Raw genomic sequence first — 22,361 nt, forward strand, 5'->3', positions numbered from 1 at the left:
TCGTGTTTTCCTGGGCACAGATATTACAGAAGTATTCTTCTCCATACATTCTGTTGAGCTTCCAGGCTACTTGCCTTCACTGGCAAACTTCAACAGTTTAACAGCCATTTCTTCTTAGATTTACCCTCATGGCCAACCTTCCCCAGTGTATTGCAGATCTGCCAGTAGGAGTGCACCTCTAACTGCACTCTCCAGGCATGCAGTGTCTCTACCAGTTTGAGACACAGGTTTCAGACACAGTTTTGACTGAGTGAAACATCCCTGTTACAACTCTCAATCTCTGTCATACAGTTACCACATTTTGTGATGGCTTGGGATGTGTTCTCATCAGTGTGTCAGGGTTTTGAAGTGCTGATACCACTGCTGCAGCAATTTGGATTTGTCCACTGGAAGCATGAATCACTCTTTTCTCAACAATTATGCCCATAAAAGTAGCATTTGGCTTGTTTCTGAAAAGGATTCTGAAAAGGACATGGATTTATGATTTTCTTTGGCTGCTGATCCACCAATGCGGACAACAATCTTCCCTAACTCTGCAATGCTGCAACTGCAGAGTAAGTCGGGTGCACACTTGGCCTCTTGGAGTTCTTGCATTCAGTTCCTGCAGCCTTGGGTTTGAAGCTGATGTGGACTGAAAAATATCACTAACACCTGGAAAACATTTTGTGACGCAGAAACAATCTGCTCCATTATTAAATACTATTTAAATGTCTAACTTGAACCCTGTAAATGAACTTGTTATGTACTCGTAGTTCCAGGAACAGCGAACCTCTCTTACAGACTCATTTCAGGTAGAAAGGACTTTATGAGAGAAAAAATATCCATGCTAAGAATGCAAGAATCAAACACCATGTTTTAAGCATGCACTGCTACCCTTGCTTCTGATACAGCAAGGACAAGGCTTGAAAAACAAGGAGGCTCAAAGACTCCATTCAGTCTCTTATTTTGAGTCTTTACAAATCTCTCACACACATCACTACAGACATTATTTCCTTTCAGCTATTTTAGAGGCTTACTTAACACCCCAGGAAAAAAATCCCTGCCTTTCAGTATGAGCTTGCTTGGCTGCTTTCTCCTGAAAAATATTACAGTGGTAGGGAGAGGGAAAAAAAGCAATCTTACACGAGTGATTTCTGGAGGAGGGCAGGTGTCGGTGGGGAGAGTGTGACAGAGTTTTTCATAGACGCACTTGCTGGGCTTGCCAACTTCTTCACACCAGACACACTTATACTCAGGACGGGCAGCAAGGCACAAGCTGCAGTCGCTTCGCCCATAGGAGCAGTTGTACAGGGTCACTGAAAGATGAATGGCAAACATGTTTAGACATTTCTCTCTGTTTCAAGGATATTCAGTGTCCTTTAGGAAGGAAAACTAACCCTCTGTATAAAGTTCAGTGAAGTCATGTGAGTAATATGTGCAGTCTGTACTTAACCCCTGAATGATGCTGAGAGAAAATTTTATTTTTCCTCTATGGAAAAGCCTGACATTTATCCATGTGCAGAGTATGACTACTCTGCAAATACATTTTTGTCACTCAGGCACTGTCAAAACATTCAAGTACAAAGTCCTTACTTTGACTAACCTCAATAACACATACAACTGTTTAAAGATTAATTCAAAAATCAGGTCCTCCTGGAGCATCCCAGGTCAGATGTGGAAGATATAAACTCTGCCTGGGTGTCCAGTAGGGGTGGACATCAGCTGGCATGGGATCTCTGCCAGTTGCAGAATTAAAGGAAGAGAGCTGCCTTTGTAGCTGGTTCCAAGACATTTGGGAGTTTCCATAATCATCAGTCATGCCTGAACCAAATAGGAAGTTAACACTTAATAAAACGTTAACCTTTGTTCAAGTTAATACCTCTAGGTATCTTCATTCTTCTCTGTTTTCCTGCTTTTGTTTTCCCTTTCGTCTTGAACTGTCATCCTGATGTACACCTTATTCCTCCTGTAGTGGGGTTTAGTTCTAGCTTTTCTGAGCCAAGAAATCAAGTCTGATAATCATACCTCTCTTGCTGATGAAGCAGACACCAACTGTCCCAGACACTAAGCTTGTTTTGGCCACCATCAATCTCTAGCATGATGCACAGTCACTGAATAAAACTAATTTTCCCAAATAGATGCAAAGTCTTAAGACATATCTTGGTGGTTCAACACCATAAGGAGAGCCTGGGCTTGCAGAAACCACATGGAGATGCACTTGAGAACTAGCCCAGAAGAAAACAGACTGAAAAGATGCCTCATGATTCTCTAGGCAAAGTGTGCAAATTGCCCAGATTACCCAGCATGTGAGTGCTGTGCCTCCTTGGACAGGTGAGATGATTATTGTAAAGAGGAAAACATCTTGCTGCGTGTTTTTCTGCTCCTTCTTTTCCTCCTGCTTCTCTCTACTCTTTGCTGTTCTGTATTTCTGACCATGCAGCTTCTTACCCTCTGCCACTGAGACTCTGGCACTTTTTGAGTCTTGCAAATCAACTTACCAGAACAGCAGAAAGCTTTTTAGATTTCCTCCTGTGCTCTTTCAAGAGATAAATGTGCTTACAGATGGGAATGGGGTATACAAGACAGAGGCTCAACATCTTCCCCTTCCCCTCATTAAGTCTCAAGAAACAGTAGCCTTAGTGACACTGGACTGTTTTCAAATGAGGTTCATACTAAGATGCAGGAAATAAAGGAAAGTAAACAGATGTGGGCAAAAGTAAATCCTTTTGAGATGCACATAGTAAAGGCCATTAAAAGCACCTATTTAAAACAGGCTTTTACTCTCAGAGGAGCAGGACTCTAGAAAAGACACTGGCAAAAACCACCCTCCAGTCAGTAACCTTTTAATACACTTGGTATCTGCCTAGATAACAGCAGCAGAAGTAGCTTTTGAAATCTTATTCCAGGAAACCACCATGTCAGATTTCTAGTGATATGAAAAAGCAAAATTAGAATGCTAGTTTTCCATTATTTTTTCAGCAGTGGCCTTATTCCCCTGCTAGGCATGAATGATATTGCAGATACCCAAGCCTTGGCTAGCTTCTGCCGCTTGCAGGAGAACATGAAATCCCATACAGAAAGTTTTTCCCTAAATGCTCTATGTTTAAAACCCTCAGCATTCAGTTTCACAACTAGTCTTAAAGATAATAGGTTTTTTCCTTCCCTTGCAATGAAGAGTTAATGCAATGATGAAGCCTGATTTTAACCTTTTCTTACCTCTGGTCAGCCTATCCACTCGATTTCAAGTAGTTTTACAAGCACAAAATCAGCTGAAGTATCATTACAGGTGCATGCAAAACTGAGGGACTTTGGCATTTGTAAAAATGAATCAATGAGAAAGGGCATCCATTTGATTCAATCTCTATCTTGAACTTCCAAGGAACTGATGAGCTCAAAGCAGGAGTAGCATCATCTGCTTCATAAACTGCGCACATCAGTATGGAAGGCACCAAGCAACAAACATAAACCAAGTAATATTTCCTGCAGTTTGTGTGTCAGTTATCCACTCTGTATGTTGGATGTAGATATAGTGCTGGGGAAAAGCACCAGACTGAAAGCCCATGTTTGCTGCTCTTTGCTTTGTGGACAGTGGCAAGTAAAAGTTTCCTCACTGCAAATCTCTTTTATAGGAACCAGGTTGCTTTCTTGCTCCAGCACTCTGAAAGATTGCTACTGCACAGACACTTGAACAGGATAAATTGTTGAGCAAACCTTCCCCTTGGCTTCCTAAATCTCGCATTTCCCATCCAGGTGACCACATGGCCACCAGGTGAAGCATGGGAATGTGTTTACTGAATAACTTTATTATCCTTCATTGGCTGGACAGGGATTCTTACTCCGCCCCTCAATGGGGTGAACTAAACAATGTCAGCACTGCAAAGATTTGATGTCCCTCACATCCAGTTGCAAAAATGCAATGAAGAAAGCCATGGCCTTAAAGCATCAACCACTCCCCTTTTCCACTGATCAGCTCATTATATGTACCAGCAGCAAGATACTCATTAGATTCAGACTCTTATCCATCACCTTGAGATACCAGCTGTGATATCATCGATAAAAAGGACAAAGGATAAAAGGGATATATTGGATTTCACACTGTTCAGAACCCCTGATGGCTTGAGATGTAAAAATGCTATCATAACTTAGTATTCACTAAGTGTCATATAAAGAAAGGGTTCTTTCAGTGGCAGGTTCAAAGGTGTTTCTCAGCAGCAGCCATATACCCAAAGCCAATTCTTTTCAAGATGCATAAAAACACATTATGCTCTGGATTTCATGTGGCAAGGGAGCGTGAAAGTTAGAAAGAATTTGGATTTTAAAAAATCCCTTTTATACTAAAAAGAGACATTTGTTGATAATTTTTTCAATTCCCCTCTTGGAAGTGTTCTATATTTCAATTTGAATGATAACATTTTTTTAATAATTTAGCTTTTTTTTTTTTTTAATGTTTTTCCCTGTCTTGGAAAAAAGATGTTGGAAATATTTAGTCAAAATTCTGCTGTTTTAAACATGACAGCCTTTGGAATGGAAATTAAGACAGTGTGAGATTGAAATATGACCTCCCTGTAACATTCATGCCAGGTCCTCTTTTAAGTCTTTTAACACTGCACACAGAACCATAAGAAAAATCTTCTAAAACCATAGTTCATGCTGCCAATATGAAAGGGAATAAATTTAAATATTGTACAATTGGAAAAATATGGTCTGATGATTTATTCTGCAGAGGAAATTACTTGGGGTGCTGGTATTTTCCTGATGTTGACCCATCATGCAAGTAACAAGAGGGTTGCCTCATAATTTTTGCAATATTCTGTCCTAAATGCCAGTCCAAAGATGTGTAAGGTAGGTCTCAGCTCCTAGATGCTGCTCCATTGATTTTAAAGGAGTTTCCTTACCTCAGCTCCAGACTAGGCTTACAGACATAATTGCTTCATTATTGTATGTCAAAAAGAAATGAAATTTATATTCATAAAGAGATTTTTATCAGAGATCAAGTCTTTCTGCTATAATTTTTAATTTATTTTTAATAAAAATAAATGAATAGAGTAATGAGCTGAAAACACACTGAATGTTTCTGTGTTTTCTTGATCGCCAGCTGACATAGGGACTCCAGAACCTGCCTGAACTGAGACACAGCTAAGAGATGAGATTTCAGGTGAAGTACATATGAGTGGATGTGACAAGAATCCTCTTTCTCCTCTTTGACAAGGAAAGTTCATTGAGAAAGGGAAAAGATAATTGAAAGAAAAAAATCAAAATACTTAAGTATTTAATTTTCATACTTTAGTATGAATTTGGAAGCTTTGCTATTAGGATTGCACTTCAGAGCAAAAGCAATCTTGAAAATTAAAGAATCATAAAATCAGAATATTTTGGGTGGGAAGAGACCTTTAAAGGTCACCTGGTCCAAATCTCTGCAATGAGCAGGGACATCTTCAACTAGATAAAGTGATTTTTGAGATTTTCCTGTGTACAGCCAGGAGTTAGACTTTATGACCCTTGTGGGTCCCTTCCAAATCAGGATATTCTGTGATTCTGTGGTTCTACACAGAGGCCCATCCCGCCTGACCTCAACGTTTCCAGGCATGGAGCATCTACTATCTCCCTGGTACCCACAACATAGCCCTGTATTAGCCACTGTGAAGCAAATTAACTCTACCCCAGCTGAAAGGAGCTCAGCAACCTGTGCCAGTGTTTCACCAGCCTCACTGTAAAAAAACTTCTTCCTTATATCTAGTCTAAAAATCAACCCTCTTTCAGTGTAAAACCATTATCCCTTGTTCTATTGCAATGGTCGTCGCAAAAAAGTTTGTCCTTCTCCTTTTTATAAACCACCTTCAGGTACTGAAAAATTGCAATAAGATCTCCCTAGAATCTTCTCTTCTCCAGGCTGGACAACCCCAACTCTCTCAGCTTTTCCTCACAGGAGAGATGCTCTAGCCCACTGATCATCTCTGTGGCCCTTCTTACTCTGTACTCATTCCAACAGGTCCATGTCCTTCTCATGTGGCAGACCCAGAGCTGGATGCAGCCCCCCCCATGGGGTGTCATGACAGTAGAGTAGAGGGAGAGAATCCCCTCCCTCGCCCTGCTGGCCACGCTGCTTTTGATCCAGCCCAGGATATGACTGGCTTTCTGCTCTGCACCCACACATTGCTGGGTCCAGCGTTTCATGCCCTGCAGGACTGCTCTCAATCCCTTCATATTCCACCTTGTATCTGTGTTTGGGATTTCCCCAACCCACATGCAGGACCCTGCCCTCGGCCTTGCTGGTCCTCATGAGGTTTGCAGAGGCCCACCTCCCAAGCCCATCGAAGTCCCCTCTGGATGCCATCCCTCCTCTCCAGCATGTCAGCTGCACCACACAGCTTGGTGTCATAGGCAAACTTGCTGACAACACAGATGTTTAATGCATTAGTTTAATATTAATAACTTTTGGTCTGTCAGATTTAATTGTTTCACCCAAACCAGTAAAACCTACAAACATTCTTATTAACAAGACTTCAAATTAAGAAGGAATAGATTTCTGTTTACTGTAAGTAACCTCCCTTTAATCCCATATTTCATACTTACCCATTAGTTTGCTGTCAATCTTGACCTTATCTGTTTTTATGGATAAGTTAAGTTGTAGGGTCTCATTTGCACTATAGGAGAACTAGAAAAGATGACATCATAGAGATATTCATACCTTCATTTGGCAAGGTTAATTTCATGCATTTCATATGATTCTCAATAATCAGACCTGTGAAGGTTTTAAAACTCTCCCAAGCCTTATGGCCTTTTTTCATCTCAGGCAGATACATTTATAGAAAAACGTTTTAATGAACCTAATTCTTCACAATCAGAATTTTCAAGTACCAAGGGACAGCAATATCTGAATACTCACTTTTCATTAATTTAATTTACATTTGGTTATAAGTATCTAAGCAGCAAAAGTGCTGTTCAGAGGCAGTAAGTATAGTTGCTGACCCTGCTGAGTTCTCCCTACCCACACCATCTGGCCCCATTACTTCTGTGGGCACAGCAGACTCGCACCACATGGAGGAGAAATCTCTTGCATCTTTTACAGTGCAACCTCCTAAATTTACAGGCAAATCACAAGGTTCACATGCTCCAAGACATGAGCTTCTGCTCATGCTGAAAGAGCAGCAATGACAATTGTTGGGAAACAAGAAGAACAAATAAAAATACAGACGCTTGATAAAGCAAATGCTTTGTGCCAGGCATAGATGATGTATAAATGCTCATTAATTCTCAAAACTAGCTAGTGATCTTGTAAGCCATGAAGTCAAAAGTCAGCACAGCACTTGTGAGTCAAACTTGGAGCTTAGAAAATAGACTATTTTAAAAATATTATTTCCTTTCTCAGTAAAACAAGCAAGAGTGAAAGAAGCATAACTACTAGGTAGCCAAGCAACAGCATATTGTTACCATTCTTACCATTCCCATAATGAATAATAATAATTAATATAGATAATGAATTGGAATGTGGAGAGGGAGAGCACTGAAATTCTTGCATTTTATCCTCAATTATTTCACAAGATTGCAAAAAGAGTGAAGAATTAAAAAGTAGTGGTCTCAGATTCCTCCAGAGACATTTCAGTAATTCCATGGGTTACACAGGTAGAGAAATCAAGGAGAAAGATTGAGGGTTTTGAGGGGAGACTTCAGGAGCTCTGAGCCAAAACTGTAGCCTTTGACTACTACTGCCAAAGGAGAATCTCTGTTGGAGGTGGCTTTCTCTTCTGAGGGAAACACATATTACCTGTACAATTCTGGACACATGTGGCTACTGCAACAGTTTAGAAGAAGAATTGAGTATATTTGGTAGGTGAATCATATTTTTACATTTACCTCTTTACTCACGAATGAAAATTTTCCTTCATCTGACTCATCAACAGAAGTTTCAAATTCAAACTGGCTGTTTCCAACCATAAATTTTTTACCCTAAGGATGAGAAAATTTCAGTTTAGAATTTGTATTGCATTACCAAGCATAGTAAAATATCACCAGGCAATACCCTGTTCAGCACTGGAAGTAAGCAAATCCAAATGAAGAAGGCTTAACTAGTTGCAGTCATCTTCTAAAACAACGCTAGTGAGAAGCTGAGACAGAGCAATCTGTGACTTTGCTGCACTCCTCCAACATTCATTCACGGTAGGCACACCAAGAAGTTCAAGGAAAGGAAGATCATATATAGCACTCTGTTTTAGGGAGCATTAAGAAAAAGCTAAGAGATGTGAATACTGGATGGCTTCACACATCAGATGTGTTATTAACGGAGCTGTGTGAGTTCTGCCTTAAAGGTTTTCTCTGTAGGGATTCTGGGCAGATCATCAATGCAAGTGTGGCATGGGAAATTAGAATGAACATCTCTCGGCTCTTGCTGCCTTTCTCCTGCCTTACCATGACTCCAGCTGTATTTTCATAGGACAGTCTTCAATGGCTTCACTAATTTAAGGGTATTCCTATCTCCTAGACATCTTCTTCCCCTCTCTTCTCCCTAGATCCTAAATCTATTGATTCCTGTCTTAGGTCCGTAGCACATACTGACCTTCTGCACTGACAAAATGCTCAGCTTGGCTATTCTGTGATTCAGTCAAAGACCTTAGCTGGCTAAAAACCTCATCCCATGACATTGTTCCTGTGCTGGGATTTTCTCCTGCCTGTAGGACAGACATGCAAACAGTTTTGCCAGAAGAATATCAGAAAGAAGTGACTATCAAGAATATTTTCAGACAGTAATGTTAGTAAAGACTGGTAAAGACTTGTCGCTGTGGAGTCAGAGACACGGATGCAACATTAACATACTGAGATCATGCAGCAACAGCCCATGTTTATTGTCTGCCAGCTCCTTCTATAGAGCTTTTAAATTTCTTATGCTTATAGACATGATTGGTTAAGGGTTTCAACTCTGCTTAGCTTACTGGGATGATATGGGTGTATTTGTGCTTCAAAGGGGTTGGTTGAGGTCCTCTGTTTGGGTTTGAATCTGACTTCTTGTTGTGGTGTTAAGGGACTTGTTTACTTTGACCTATGCTGGTCGAGCTGGTGCCTATTAAGCCAAATTATTTGTGCAGCTATAAACCAACTATATCTGTCATAAAGACGTAGGAAATCACAGGGGGACAGGACAACCTTTACCTTTACAGAATCACAAAATGATTTGGGTTGGAAGGGACCTTCAGAGACCATCTAGTCCCACAGTTCTGACATAGGCAGGGACATCTTTCCCTAGACCAGGTTGTTCAAAGCCCCATAAAACCTAGCCTTGAACATTTCTAGGGATAGGATACACATAAGTTTCTCAGGCAACCTGTTCCAGTCTCTCACCATCCTCATTGCAAAAGATTTCATTCTTATCTCTCTAAAACTACCCTCTTTCAGTTTAAAAAATGTTGCCCCTTTTTCTGACCCTACAGGGCCTGGTAAAATGCCTCCCCATCTTTCTTATAAGCCCCCTTTATATACTGGAAGTCCAAAAAAAAAGTCTCTCGGGAGCATTCTCCAGGCTGAACCACCTCAATTCTGTTTCACTCCCTCTCTGATCATTTCCATGTCTCGTCTCTGGACCCATCCCAAAAGGTCCACATCCTTCTTGTACAGGGAACCCCAGAGCTGGATGCTGCAGTCCAGCTGAAGTTTCAGGAGAGTGGACTGGAGGAAGATAAATCCCTAAACTTTGACCTGCTGGCCACACTTCATTTGATGCAGTCCAGGACACTATAGACTTTTTGGGCTGAAAGTGCACATTGCCAGCTCACATCTAATGTTTCATCCTCAAGTCCTCCTCCATAGGGCTACTCTCAATCCATTCAACCCTCACTCTGCATTGACCCAGGTGCAGGACCTTCTCAGTGGCCTTGCTGGACTTCTTGAGAACTTCACTGTGGATGTAAAGAACTAGTCTCTGGTTTTGACCAGACCCATATGACTTTTGGTGTGCACACGGAAAAAAAATGATGGTTACTCGATTCCTCTTTTCTGCTCCAAAGGTTAAGTACATTGTCTTCTGCTTTCATCTAAGTCTTGTGTATGAGCATCTTATCCTTTTTATTTGTAGCTACTTCTTCAATGTTGGAATCACAGGATTTAGGTCACTAGGGTCACTAGGTTTATCTAATTAATGCAGTGGAAAGCTTTCCTACTGCATCTTCACTGTGACAGGTTGGACAGTGGACATGAGCCCACCAAGGTTTGGGGCTGAGGAGGACAACATGCTTTAACCATACAAAGGGTCTGATTAGAGGCTTTGGGTGGTTATTTTATAGAAGAAAACAAACCTTTTACTTCTTCCTTCTAGGAAGCCACATATAGAAAATAAGATACTGACTGAGCTCTGAAAAGCCTTGTCTGAAAATTTACAGCCCATTCTGCCTTAGGGAAAACATCTATACAGTCCAACTTTTAGAGCATCTCCTTACAAATATTTTTTAATAGGAATGCTGCCTTATTTTCCTTGCCCCACATATTTTAATATAACATGTGTTTTTTAAAACTGTTCAAATTCTGCTGCTCCTGTGTAAGGCTTTCCCACATGCTTAACAGCAGGCTCTGGGAGAGGAGGAAGGCTTTGGTGTGTGTGACAGCTGATACCTGGAGTGCATTGAAATCAGGAGTTGCTGTACCAGGCTCTTGAGCAGAAGGCAAAGAGCTCACAGTCAGTAGTTTTGGTGCAAGAGATGTGTAGCAAACACTAGGAAGCAGGTTAAATATCAGACACACATGACAAAGACAAATTCAAATGGGAAATTACTTTTAACGAAAATCTTTGGCGGGCTAATAACATTATCTTGATGTCGGTACATCTGTCTCTCCTACTGTGCCAATCTTTCAAGGACTCAGCTGGAGAATGCCTCTCAGAAATTGCGTGCAATATGACTGATCAGTACTAAACTTCCCTCCCTCTGCCTGTCCTGGATGGGGCTATTCCCAGAAGAATGAGAACAGCTTGGATTTATCTCTCCTTCCTACAGAAATTCATTCAGAGGAAGGAGGGGCAGAAGAACAGCGAACAGCTCCTCCTCTTTTAGGCTATTTCCCTCCAGTGAAAGGGAATCATGAGGAGACTTATTCTTAGTACTTTAAACATTTACAAGTTAAGAGGAGCATACAAAATGTGTGAGCTTATACCTCCATCCTCAGTGGAAGTACAGCAGTTTCCATACTTCCAGGATAGAAATCAGTTTTGATATGGCTCTAAAACAGCAGTTTTTAAAAGCCATTTACCTCTCCTAATCACTAAGTAAGCCCTTCAGTGTTCATCTCCACCTGGAGATGAAGATACATGTAATGCACAATGTTGGATAGCGCACTTAGTCACCCATAGCAAGGCTGGGTGTGCAACACCCCTTTAAGTAAAGCAGATTAAACAAAGATAATAGAACTGGTAGTTCAAAGTGACACAACAACATTAATTTCTTGCCTTTTGTAAGCAAGAATTTAGGTAAGGAAAATAGGAGGAAAATGGATATACCAATGTCCTAATCAATAGAGACCTTAAATGTGTTCATAGCGGCATGACTGCTAGCTTCAAAGATGCTGTAATGCCCAGCACATCCTGTGGCAAAATTGTTCCACATGAGAAGCCAAATGCTATTTAGCATTTGGGCTGTGGGCCAACCCCTACAAAATATCCATCCATGGCTTCTCCTGAGCACCCTGTTTTCCATGAAATGTTTACCAAAGGCTGAGTGTAAGTTATGCCCTTCATTCAAATGAACTTTCAGTCATCAAAGTTACTGCTTCAGATAGCATGACCCCACAGGCATGACTGCCTCTATGATTACAACTATTTAATACCTTATTTGTCTGTTATCACGTATATTAAAGGCATTATTATAGATCTGTAGTCTGTTGTGTCTATGTGTTGTCTGTTGAAATCCTGTCACTAAAGACATTCTTGTTTTGACTTAAAGGCACACCTTTGTACCAGGACATATGGAGCTGATGCCATGACAGAGATGACAGAGATGACATTTTCACACTACTCCCACCTGAGAGAAATTACTCTGACATCATTTGACACTCATTGCTCTCCAGCATCTTTCCAGTTTTGGGACTATACATTTGCCTTGACTTCTTACAGAGACCCGAACTCCTCATAAGCCTTCCCAGTTCCAAGTTAAATAAATACATTCTTTCGGCAAACTATTATACATTACTTCCCATGACAAAGTGTTCAATCCACAGAATGTGTCTTTGCATTTGCTAAACGCAATTGATATCTCACGGAACCAAAAAACCCAGCAGCCTTTTCTCCATTCCCTTTTTGTTACTAGTAGTTCAGAAAGATTGAAGTGCTTATTCATAGAATAATAAACTAGATGAAGTAGTTTTTGCATTCCTGCTGCTGTTTCTCCTTGGAGGACAAGGGTCCACTAGAAGTCAAATTCAGCACATCTAGATTATGTATCTGCCCTGAATTTCTCTAGAGAGAAAAAGGGCTCTTCCAGTTATTTCAAGGGAGCAGGAAATGATTTTCCTCTTGGGCAGAAAAACAGCTCTTCACAATGTTAAACAAAGCAAATACAAGTATAATCTCTAGAATACTTTTCAATTTTTAACAAGGAGAGCTGTGGGTTTAGGAGAGGTATTGTGTGTCACATGTTGCACACAGTCAGACATCCTACCAGGGATGAGTTCTGGAATCTTGGAGAACAGACCAAATTCACCAAATTTGCATTTCACTGTCTGCATATATTGTTATGGTATTCAAACAAAAATGTTTCTTTTTGAACGTATCTTTTTATAGCACAGTTTTCATACATGTCTATAGCACTGAAACACATCATGGTCTTCATATAGTGCTTATGGGTTGCTTTTTTGCACTTCTCTGAATACCCCTCTTACATTGTTACTCTTCAGGCCTGTTGACCCTTTTCCATCTCTTGACAGGAGTGGCCAAGGTGATAGAAGGAATTGAGAAGCTATACAGTACTTCAAATTGAGAAAGGAAAAAAAAACACCCTCAAAAAGAAGAGCCTTCTTTCCCTTGATAGATGGCTAGTAGTTAAAGAAATCGATGCACTCCCCAGTGCATCTATCATCAATTCACAAAGACAACACAGAAACAACTAATAAAAACTGATAATACCTGAGCTATCACCTAAAAATTATTTTTAAGCTTCATTTTTATCCAACTAAGAATAAAATTGTATGCATTGTCTAGACTATAAAGCAATTAAAACCCTGGGATCTATCTGACTTAACAGCCTTGTAATTTATTTTCTGGAAGCAAGTACTAAGAAAGAGAAGCCTTTGCTATGGGTGAGAAAATACCTGATCTTCTGGTTTGATGGTCACACACACACACACACACACACACAAAAGTGAAAGATTATTTTATCCAAACTAAGAAACATTTAATGTCTGAGTGCATTTTTGTGTTTGAAAAGTGAAAACTGAATTAAGCACACAGAGTGATGTCATTCTAGAACAATAGCAACAAAACCCACCAAATATTTAATTAGAAAAAGATGTGAAACATTCACAATTCCTACATCTCCTCCATTTTATTACATGAAAAATAATTGTCCAGTGTTTTAATAGGTCCAAGTTACATTCTTTAAAATGCCCCCTCCGTTTTAGTAGTTAAGAGTATTTTCTCCAGCTCTGATTCTCTCTTGGTGATGACTCTACCAAAGTAACCAATATTGAATACACTTGAATGTGTAGCTCTTTCTTTAAATTACAAGCAGGATCTCCAAAGCACATGAACTAATGCTTTAGTTTAGGGGTGTGGATGCAGTTTAAGAGGCATTCAAATGACAGCTAGCTTTGAATTAATCTGCTTACCCGATAATAATCTAGATGTTTTCCCTCAAAATACACAGTTGTCTGGTACTCCATAGGTATTATTGAAGGGTCAGGGTTTAGAAACTGTGGGCATTCTCCTTCCTGGGGAGAGAAACATTTTATATGTTATTACAAATAAAAAGTCTTATCACAACAAGCTCAAATGGCCTTTGGACAATAGAATGATTGTTCTGAAGAATTTCATGCTTAAAATACAGTGACAGATTTGATTACACCCTTTCAAATTAGACATGCTAAAAATGACTGCAACGTATGTCAAATCTGTGGGTGATTATCTCTCCCTGCCTTGAAATCTCCTTCCTCCCATTGAAGCAAAATAGTAAAAGGAACAGAAATATCCTTTCAGGAGTTATTCAGTCTCACTGCCCCGCCTCAATCACACCCTTAAATTCCCACCCCCACACTGTCACTAAAAAAAAACACCTCACACTTCTGGAGTTAACTTTAGAATCATTTTCATTTCTCTAATTCAACCAACTGATATGAGAGATCCAGCGAACAAAATATTGAAGTGTTCTAATAAAAACCCCAATAACCTTATTTTTAAACATTACCATATTTTGTTTAATCACATCTTGTACTGAAGAGGACTCTTCACAGATATGTCTCTTCCAGTCCCACTGGCAATTCCATCTATTGCTTGCACAGGAATAGCATCTACAAATATAACATGGTGGTCATGACAAATTGTCAGGTTTTTTCCTCCACTAACAAGAAAAGTAAACGAAATTTCATATTTATTCATGGAGGGTAGATCAGTCTGTTAGAGTGTCCTTACTATATTAAGCTCAAAACTTCATAAGAACAGTTCAAGAACCCCAAAAAGCTATTTTATCCCTTAAATAAATATTTGAGCAAGGATCAGAAAACCATAACATTTGCAAAAACTTTGAGATCAAGCTTGAGAAGACTGGAAGCAATTTTGTCCAACCTTCATACAAAAGGATGAACAAAGGCTGGCTGCACCTGTCCTATTTGAATGCACTGCAACCCAAAGCACCAAACTACTCTTGCTACAGGGAACAAGTAGGCATACAGATGTGCATGTTGCTCACCTGCAGACACATTAGCAGCTACAGAAATAGCAACACAATGAACTGACCTTAATTACATGTGCCATGAATATTTCTAGTCCATGCTTTATGTTGCTGGCTCACATGGTGCCCTTCTACCATTTTTAAACTCCATTAAAATGTAAGAAAAAGGATTTGGACACTGGCCAATTTTGAGTGCCAAAGGCTTAATTATTAAATGATTGAGTAATTCAGGTGCCAGTTACCTAACACACCAAGCTACAGGATCTAAACACTCAAGAAGCTGAAATACTTACGGCTGATTTTCAATAAGATTCATTGCTTCTTCACAGTCATAAAAAGGGTAAGTATGTGATGCAAAAAAAATCTTGTTCTTTTCAAAGGTTAACTGAAGTGGAACCGAAACATGATCTATCACAAAAGAAAAAAAAATATCCAAGTGGTTGCTGAATTCTTCAGCTCTTGAGCTGAATGATACAATGATAACAGTTTTATTATTTTACAGGACATAAGCAAATATTTAACTATGCTGTTGACACTCTGGATCTCACGACTTTAGGTCTGTATATTCTGGGGCTTTTTTAGGTTTACAAAATTTTTCAGCACATGGTTATCAGAAGAAAAGCAGAGAGAGAAAAAAGGGAAGAAGCAAAATTAGAGAATAGTTTTGTTTTATGGAAGTGTATTTCAGTGGTGCTATCATCATATTTGAATTTTAAAGAATCTAGAAGGACAAGGAAAACTGAGAAAGGACATAATTGAACACAGATGAAAACTGGCACAAGCAGTCATTTAAAATGAAACATTTTCTTAAATATGAATATGTCTGCATGTAAAATTACTTCTTTCATTTGTGAATTAAGAACGGTATGTGAATTCAAGCAAGTGATCTTTGTGGTTAATGCCCAACAGTGTCTGCAACAGTTACCACAGGCACTTGCGAGTTTCAGTTTGCCATACATGATTTCTCCACAAATGTACTTCTTGTCTGGATTATTACTAAAGAGTGAGACTGTTTGAAACACCTTTTGCAGAAATCATTAAGCTCTTATGACAAGTCATTTCACAAGCTACTGAGCAATTTCAAACTCTGCTTTCCTTGAACAGGTTCTTGGAAGACCATCAGCTGCTTGGCTGGAAGTTACCTCTGCCTGCATTGGGTCCCCTTGAATATTTCAGACTCACAGGAATGACCGGGGATTTCCGAACAGCAGGACTGAGAAATGGCATCCTTCCTAGAAATTCCTTTTGGAACCAAGGAACCACAACCAAAGTAACCCAATCTTTTCCAATATCAGTAGGGCTTCTTAACAATAACTGGATGGCTCAGGACTGCCAGGAACATATAAATACCATGCATACAAATATCTTAAGGGCAGGTGTCAAAAGGATGGGGCCAGACTCTGTTCAGACAGAACAAGGAGCAAGGACAACAAACTGAGACACAGGAGGGTCCATCTTTACTTTGAGGGTGACAGAGCACTGGAACAGGCTGCCCAGAGAGGTTGTGAAGTCTCCTTCTCTGGAGACATTCAAAACCCACCTGGACGAGATGCTGTGCAATCTGCTTTAGGTAAACATGCTTTAGCAGGAGGGTTACACTAGGTAACCTCCCCAGGTTACTTCTGCCCCTAAAAATTCGGTGGTTCTGTGAATGCTTGTAGCTGCCTGCCTTCTCCTGCTGTCTCCTGAGTTTCTGAGCACCCTTATATTACTTTCCAACATCCTTTCAGATGTGCAACCAACTCAGAGAGTCATATTATTTCCAGATTACTTGTTTACTCTAATTCCTTTTCTGACAGGCTTCTAGTCTTACGTTTAATGCTGAATTACATCTGTATATCACATTTATCAACCCCATTGCTTTATGTCCTGCTTTACGAAATATTTAGGGAATACGAATTGGCTCTAAATAACAGTGTTGCTTTAACACTTAGCAGAATCTAATACCTTGACATACCCCAGCTAGTGTAAAATTCAATGAGACTTTAATGTAATTACTCTCCCTGCAACTAAAATTAGATTTTTACCTGTTTCAGCCTTAAGAGAATTGAAACTTATCTTAAAAAGTGCTTCCAAGTACCACTTTGACAGTTCATGACTGTTATAATACATACAAAAGACTTATCCTCAGGGGTACGTCTGCAAGCTGTAAGAGCACATGTTTTTTGCTTGCAATTTCTCTTCAGATTTTTAAATCTTGATACATAACAAACAGTGTTGTGTAATGAGTTTCATTCCATGTGTTTATGCATCAAGATGTATGAATTAAAACATGAACAAAGCACTGTCTAGGAAATTGCACAGAATTATGGCTGGCAACAGACCTTAGGCCTATAATCAGTGGTTCAGAAAAATGATGCAGTCTTTAATTATATGATGAAGTATTTTTCCATCAGGCTTACTGCTGCAGAAGTTGGAGCACACACAGAAGAGGCAGAAGCCTGGATGCTAGAAAGGATAGCCTTGTGACAGGAACCAGAAAAAAAGTCACTGTAGTACTGTTGACCAGAGCAAAACTAAGAAGTCAGACATGAATCGCATCATCGCTGAAGCAGGTATAAACCTCTTCTGTCCCCACAAGTCATAGTGCTTAGGCTTAGGTTAGAGTAAATGGGTTTTGTTTGTCTGGGACGCAGAATAGCACCTCTCTGACTCCATGTCTATGTCTCTACCAAGCCACTGTTTCAGGTTCACAGCAGAAACACTGGGAATGCTATAGCTTGTAAATATATCAAGAAAAAGTTTGAGCAAACTGACAGTTCAGCAACAGACTATTTGGGGAAAAGGACTGGAAGAGGAAAAAACACCCACATTGCAGGCACCTCATATAAGAGCATAACATTAGAAACAGCAGTCTATGTTCTTCTCTCTTACTATCCATGTAGGGTAGCAATAGTTCTTTACCTTGATGTTTTGGTGTTGGAGGAATTATATCAGGGGGATCGCAGATAATAACCCCTTCTTTCAACTGAGCAGAATGTACTGTTTCACCAAAGGTACAGCAAACCTTGTCACTCTCAGTCAAAGTTGGCAGTGGACTTACAGTCAGTTCCACCTGGAAACAAAAATTTAAAAGGGTAAAACATTTGGAAGAAATGAGCTAAAACCCAGTAAGACTTGGAAAATTTCAATTTCAAAGGTGGATATTTTAGCTAGCATCACAGAACATGGTTCTGTTTTTCAATTTTTACTTCTTCCCATCTGGTAATGTTTTCTCCTTAAACCTCTACCAATTTTTCCAGGCTGGGTCTTTATTGAATTAGACTGATACAAAAATCTCTTGAGCTGTCAAGGCATTAGAACAGAACAAAATTGTCCGTATAGACACACCCAAAACCTTTTATTCTTATCCTCAGCATCCAATTTAGCAACAGTAAACAGAGTGTTTAACACTTAAATCCTGACAAAGTTAATTAATATTACATTAACCTTAGGTGTTCGTAGTGAATAATGAAAACAGAGCTGGATAGGCTGGAAATGGTGGAATTTGAAAGGGATGAACAGAAAAGTGGTTTCCTCAAGGCTCCATGTAAATGCAAAAAATCCAATACTGAAAAAGGATTTCTGAGTGGTGGTGAGATCTTAGTTTCCTCAGAGAAAGAAAGAATTTGAGAAACTAAAAGCAAAATAAGATGGGAAACCTTAACAAAGAAAGAGAAAACAATTGAGCTGGAATTTGGGATGCTGTTCTTGACTTAATGTTTCAAGTGTGTTAATTATACAGTTTAACTTTTTCCATTTTGTATTGGCAGTAGAAAAGACAATTATCCCTTTCTCACTGAAACCAGTTATACTCTACTAATATTTTTATTCAACATAGAAATGGCCTTAACACAATGTTATTTACATCATTTAGAAATGAAATTGAAGTTACTTGAAAGAAAGTTTCTTTATTTCTGATTAAGAGGAATTAAAAGCCATTTTATTGATTTTACTTGCTGAACACCCCCGGGAAGCACTTAGTCTGCATTGGCATGCTCCATTTGGAATTAGAGCAAGCTATGACACCCTGATCGCACTCCAAAAATTCAGTTTTGCAGTTTTGTTGCCACAGAGTCATTTTGCATGCTGAATTTGCCTTCTCCATGTACCCAGACAGACTTCACTGTGTAGGCAAATCCACTGCTGATTTTAAAGCAACAGCTTATGGCTTCACTGCTTACTTAAGTTCATGCTCAAGTAAGCTGAAAGGGCAGCATGAAATCTCCCCTACCAATTACTTTTCATGGGTTATACAACACTGTGCAACCCTTTCATAATATTCAGGTAACTGTAAGTGCTTTATCATCCATACTGCACAACACTTTCACAATATACAGGTAAGTGTGAGTGCTTTATCATCCATACTAGTGCATCACTTTGGTTTACAGAGGTCAAAAACACGAACCCAACCTGCAAGAACAGCAGGCAAGAAAGAGCACTGTGAGAAATGACAGAGATTGAAATACCAAAACAGTCTCCTATTCCTAGTCTCCACTGTGCATAAACAAATGCAGATATACATCTTTCTGGTAGTCACGTCAATGTGCAAAAGCATTTTCCTGTTATACCTTAGCAGGAGCTCTGCGACTCATGTTTAGAGGGTCTGCACTAATGATAGTCACACATGTGCCACTTGGACTCCACAGCCAGTGGTTCTCCTTATCAGCTGTTCCACAGTCGGCCTTCTTTGTGCACCTGAAAAAACAAAAAAAAAGGAAGAAAACCCAAAGCAGTATTTCAGCTGGACCTGCTTTCTCTGAACTATGCAACAATTTCATGATTAGAGTCCGATATTACAACACAAGATGACTAAAAATTTGCTTTAATATTGACTAGTAGGGTTGCTATTAGGGAACTTTTAACAGAATAAGTAGTGTAATTACAACTGATGGTTTGACATGGCAAAAGCAATTGTCTATACTATTTTGGACTGCACCTTGAATTAGAGTACCCAAATCCATACAAGAGGCAGTCATAGCACAGGAACCATGGTGCAGTGGGGCCATCTGAAATCAAGCTGATAATCTTCATGGCAATATATAACAACATCCTGAATGAGAGGGTACAGACTGTTTTTTTCTGCAGGTCAAATGGCAGACACCTATGTGCTGCCACTGACAAGACACAGCACTCAGGAGAGCCAGATGCAACAGAGAAGTATTGCTCAGGGCACACAAGCTGGTGGAGAATTCTGTGTAACCCCAGCACTAGAAATGTTATTTTGCAGGGAATGTTTTCATTAATTCCTCCCACTATTTAAGACCTCTCCCTGCCAAGGCAGGGTTACAATTGTGGGAAGAAAAGAGCAGTTGTGCGGCCTCACCAAAACCACTGGAAGGTTCTCCCAGCTCAAGTACAGGAGGAAATGCTGCAGTACAGAAGCTGCATGTGGCTACAAAAGCTTGTTGAGGTGGGGACAGTCTCATGTGTATTCTTTCCATTCTATGCAAAGTTTAAGAGAAAATGCTGTAGGATCTCTGTCTGCTGTAGCAGAAAGTTGACTATTAACTCATCAGAGGCTTTAACACAGTGCAGCTGTTGCACAGCTCTGTCAAACCTCCTTTAAACAAATCATTTACATACAGAGCCAACATTTCACATAACATATCCCTAAACACACTACTAAGTGCTGTGTGTGATCATGAGACAGAATTGAAACTTAGAAATGAAGCAGGTTTTTTTTCTCCCCTTTGAAAGTAAGTACCAGCAAATGTGAAAATTCATGTTTGCCCGTTCTCAGAAACCATTAATATTTTGAGATATTGAGGTCAGTGGTCATATCAGAAACCTGAAGGGAAATCTAAGGAAAATTGCCTTTTTCATGATATATGCCAAAGCCTTCAACTCCAGCAGCCCAGGAGGAGTTTGAGGTTACATTCCAAATTCTCAGGTTTCATCCACAGCAACTGAAACCCCAGGCTGAAAGAGTTACAGTATATTACATAAACCTGCACACACCACATAAGTTTCTCTGCAGTGTTCCATATTATGCTACATCAGGCTGATAGGTAACCTAATGCGATAGTTCACATTTTCAGGCAGGAAACTAGAAGCCTGAAATTCATCTGCATATTATAATTAAACAGCCCCTTTGTTCCAACACCAAGAAGTTAGAATCACGAATTCCCAACCACTTATGCCAAGGGGTTAATTAATTTAGCAGTCAAAAAAGAGAACTAACTGCAGGACTGCTCTTCCCTCTCGGCACTCCAATCAATGCAGAGTGTAAAGAAGAGACATTCCAGGGCTGTTCAGTGCTGTCCTAGTTTACATGTGCTTGAATATTCATTCAGTGAACCTATGCAGACAGTCAGCAAAATGCCACTTTCTGCTCTCCTACAGGTAGGTCAGGGTTCCCTGTAGCTGCACATCTTGATAGATGATGTTTCTGTAAAACCAGCATTTGAGCTATACACTCTATTTTAGCCATGGAACAGTTTTTTTCTTTTATGTTCCTTTTCACACTTTCCTGATGCACTTAAAATAAACGCTATAGTTTCTGAATTTGAAATAGGGAGCATTTTTTTTTATTTTCTGGGAGAACATGTGACTGTACAGTCAAAAGAGTGATAAAACATACAGTTAGAAGATGTATAATCATTCTCAGTACCAGCAGAAAAGTATATATTTTCCCAAACTAATCAAATCTGAAGAAGTCAACAGGGACTTTTTTGTGTGCACAGAATGTTGATATCAATGTCTGCGTGATAAAATTAAATGCCTGTCAGGGGTGTAAGGCTGAGTACAAGGAGCTGGGATCACCATGCCAAGCAGTCACCCCGAGCACACACCAAAACCTGAGCAGTCCCACTGCCTGCACGGAGCAGAGCTGGCAGCACTCACCTGCCCTCCCTCACGCACCAGCCGCAGTATGGGTCCCTTGCCTGCGCACACTTCTCACAGTCCGAGTACTTGTGGCAGTCCTGCACAGGTAATCGGTACACCTGGAAAACCAAATGCAAGGCAAACCTAACAACTGAAGACGGGATAAGGAGATGGAAACATTTGTGGACTTAGCTGTACAGTGTCATTGCCTGTGGCAGCTGTATTATTATACTCAGAGCTCAGCCTGATTTCAACAAAATACATATAAAACCAGTCTGTTCTTCGCCCCCTTAACAAAGTCTAAATTCACACACATTTTTCTGCTTTTTTACCCACTCCAATATTACCTAACCTGTCTTCAAAGTAACGTAGGACATTGTTCTAATCAAGAATTATGAGCAAGCCTTGCAAAAATTGAGCTTTTCAGTTCCTCCAGTTATATTACTTGTGGGAATCTGCACCTCAGGACAGAAACTGCATCAGTGATGCTCCGAATTCAAGAAACAGCTACTGCAGGGCAGATACTTTCAAAAGGCTAACTTGGTACTGGCTAGATCATTTTTTAAACAGAACAGTCTACCCTCCCAACACTAACGTGGAGGTGAAATTGTTTGGAAATGCACTTCCAGGCAGAAGGCATTTCAGAAAGTCTGCAAACGTGAGAGAGCCAGGGCACTTTAGGTTACTGCTCTTCTCCATGCATAACCTTCCACCATGGAA

At 39.9% G+C, this 22,361-nt stretch overlaps 1 protein-coding gene across 6 annotated transcripts in view; it reads right to left on the reverse strand.

Moving 5' to 3' along the window:
- Nucleotides 1–22,361, reverse strand: part of PLXNB2 (plexin B2) — a 253,985-nt gene that overhangs the window by 51,375 nt on the left and 180,249 nt on the right. For all 6 annotated transcript variants that reach the window (XM_066182975.1, XM_066182972.1, XM_066182971.1 and 3 more), the window contains 9 exons: nt 21,660–21,760; nt 19,385–19,511; nt 17,739–17,889; nt 15,128–15,242; nt 14,352–14,454; nt 13,777–13,878; nt 7,834–7,926; nt 6,553–6,634; nt 1,123–1,295 (listed from right to left, as the gene is read on the reverse strand). In XM_066182975.1, coding sequence (XP_066039072.1) covers nt 1,123–1,295; nt 6,553–6,634; nt 7,834–7,926; nt 13,777–13,878; nt 14,352–14,454; nt 15,128–15,242; nt 17,739–17,889; nt 19,385–19,511; nt 21,660–21,760 — 1,047 coding nt within the window. The remainder of the gene's footprint in view (nt 1–1,122; nt 1,296–6,552; nt 6,635–7,833; nt 7,927–13,776; nt 13,879–14,351; nt 14,455–15,127; nt 15,243–17,738; nt 17,890–19,384; nt 19,512–21,659; nt 21,761–22,361) is intronic.

The sequence above is a fragment of the Chamaea fasciata genome, unplaced genomic scaffold (genome assembly GCF_029207755.1).
Source record: "Chamaea fasciata isolate MVZ Bird 193981 ecotype frontalis unplaced genomic scaffold, bChaFas1.0.hap1 SCAF_5, whole genome shotgun sequence".
Taxonomy (NCBI): Eukaryota; Metazoa; Chordata; class Aves; order Passeriformes; family Sylviidae; genus Chamaea; species Chamaea fasciata.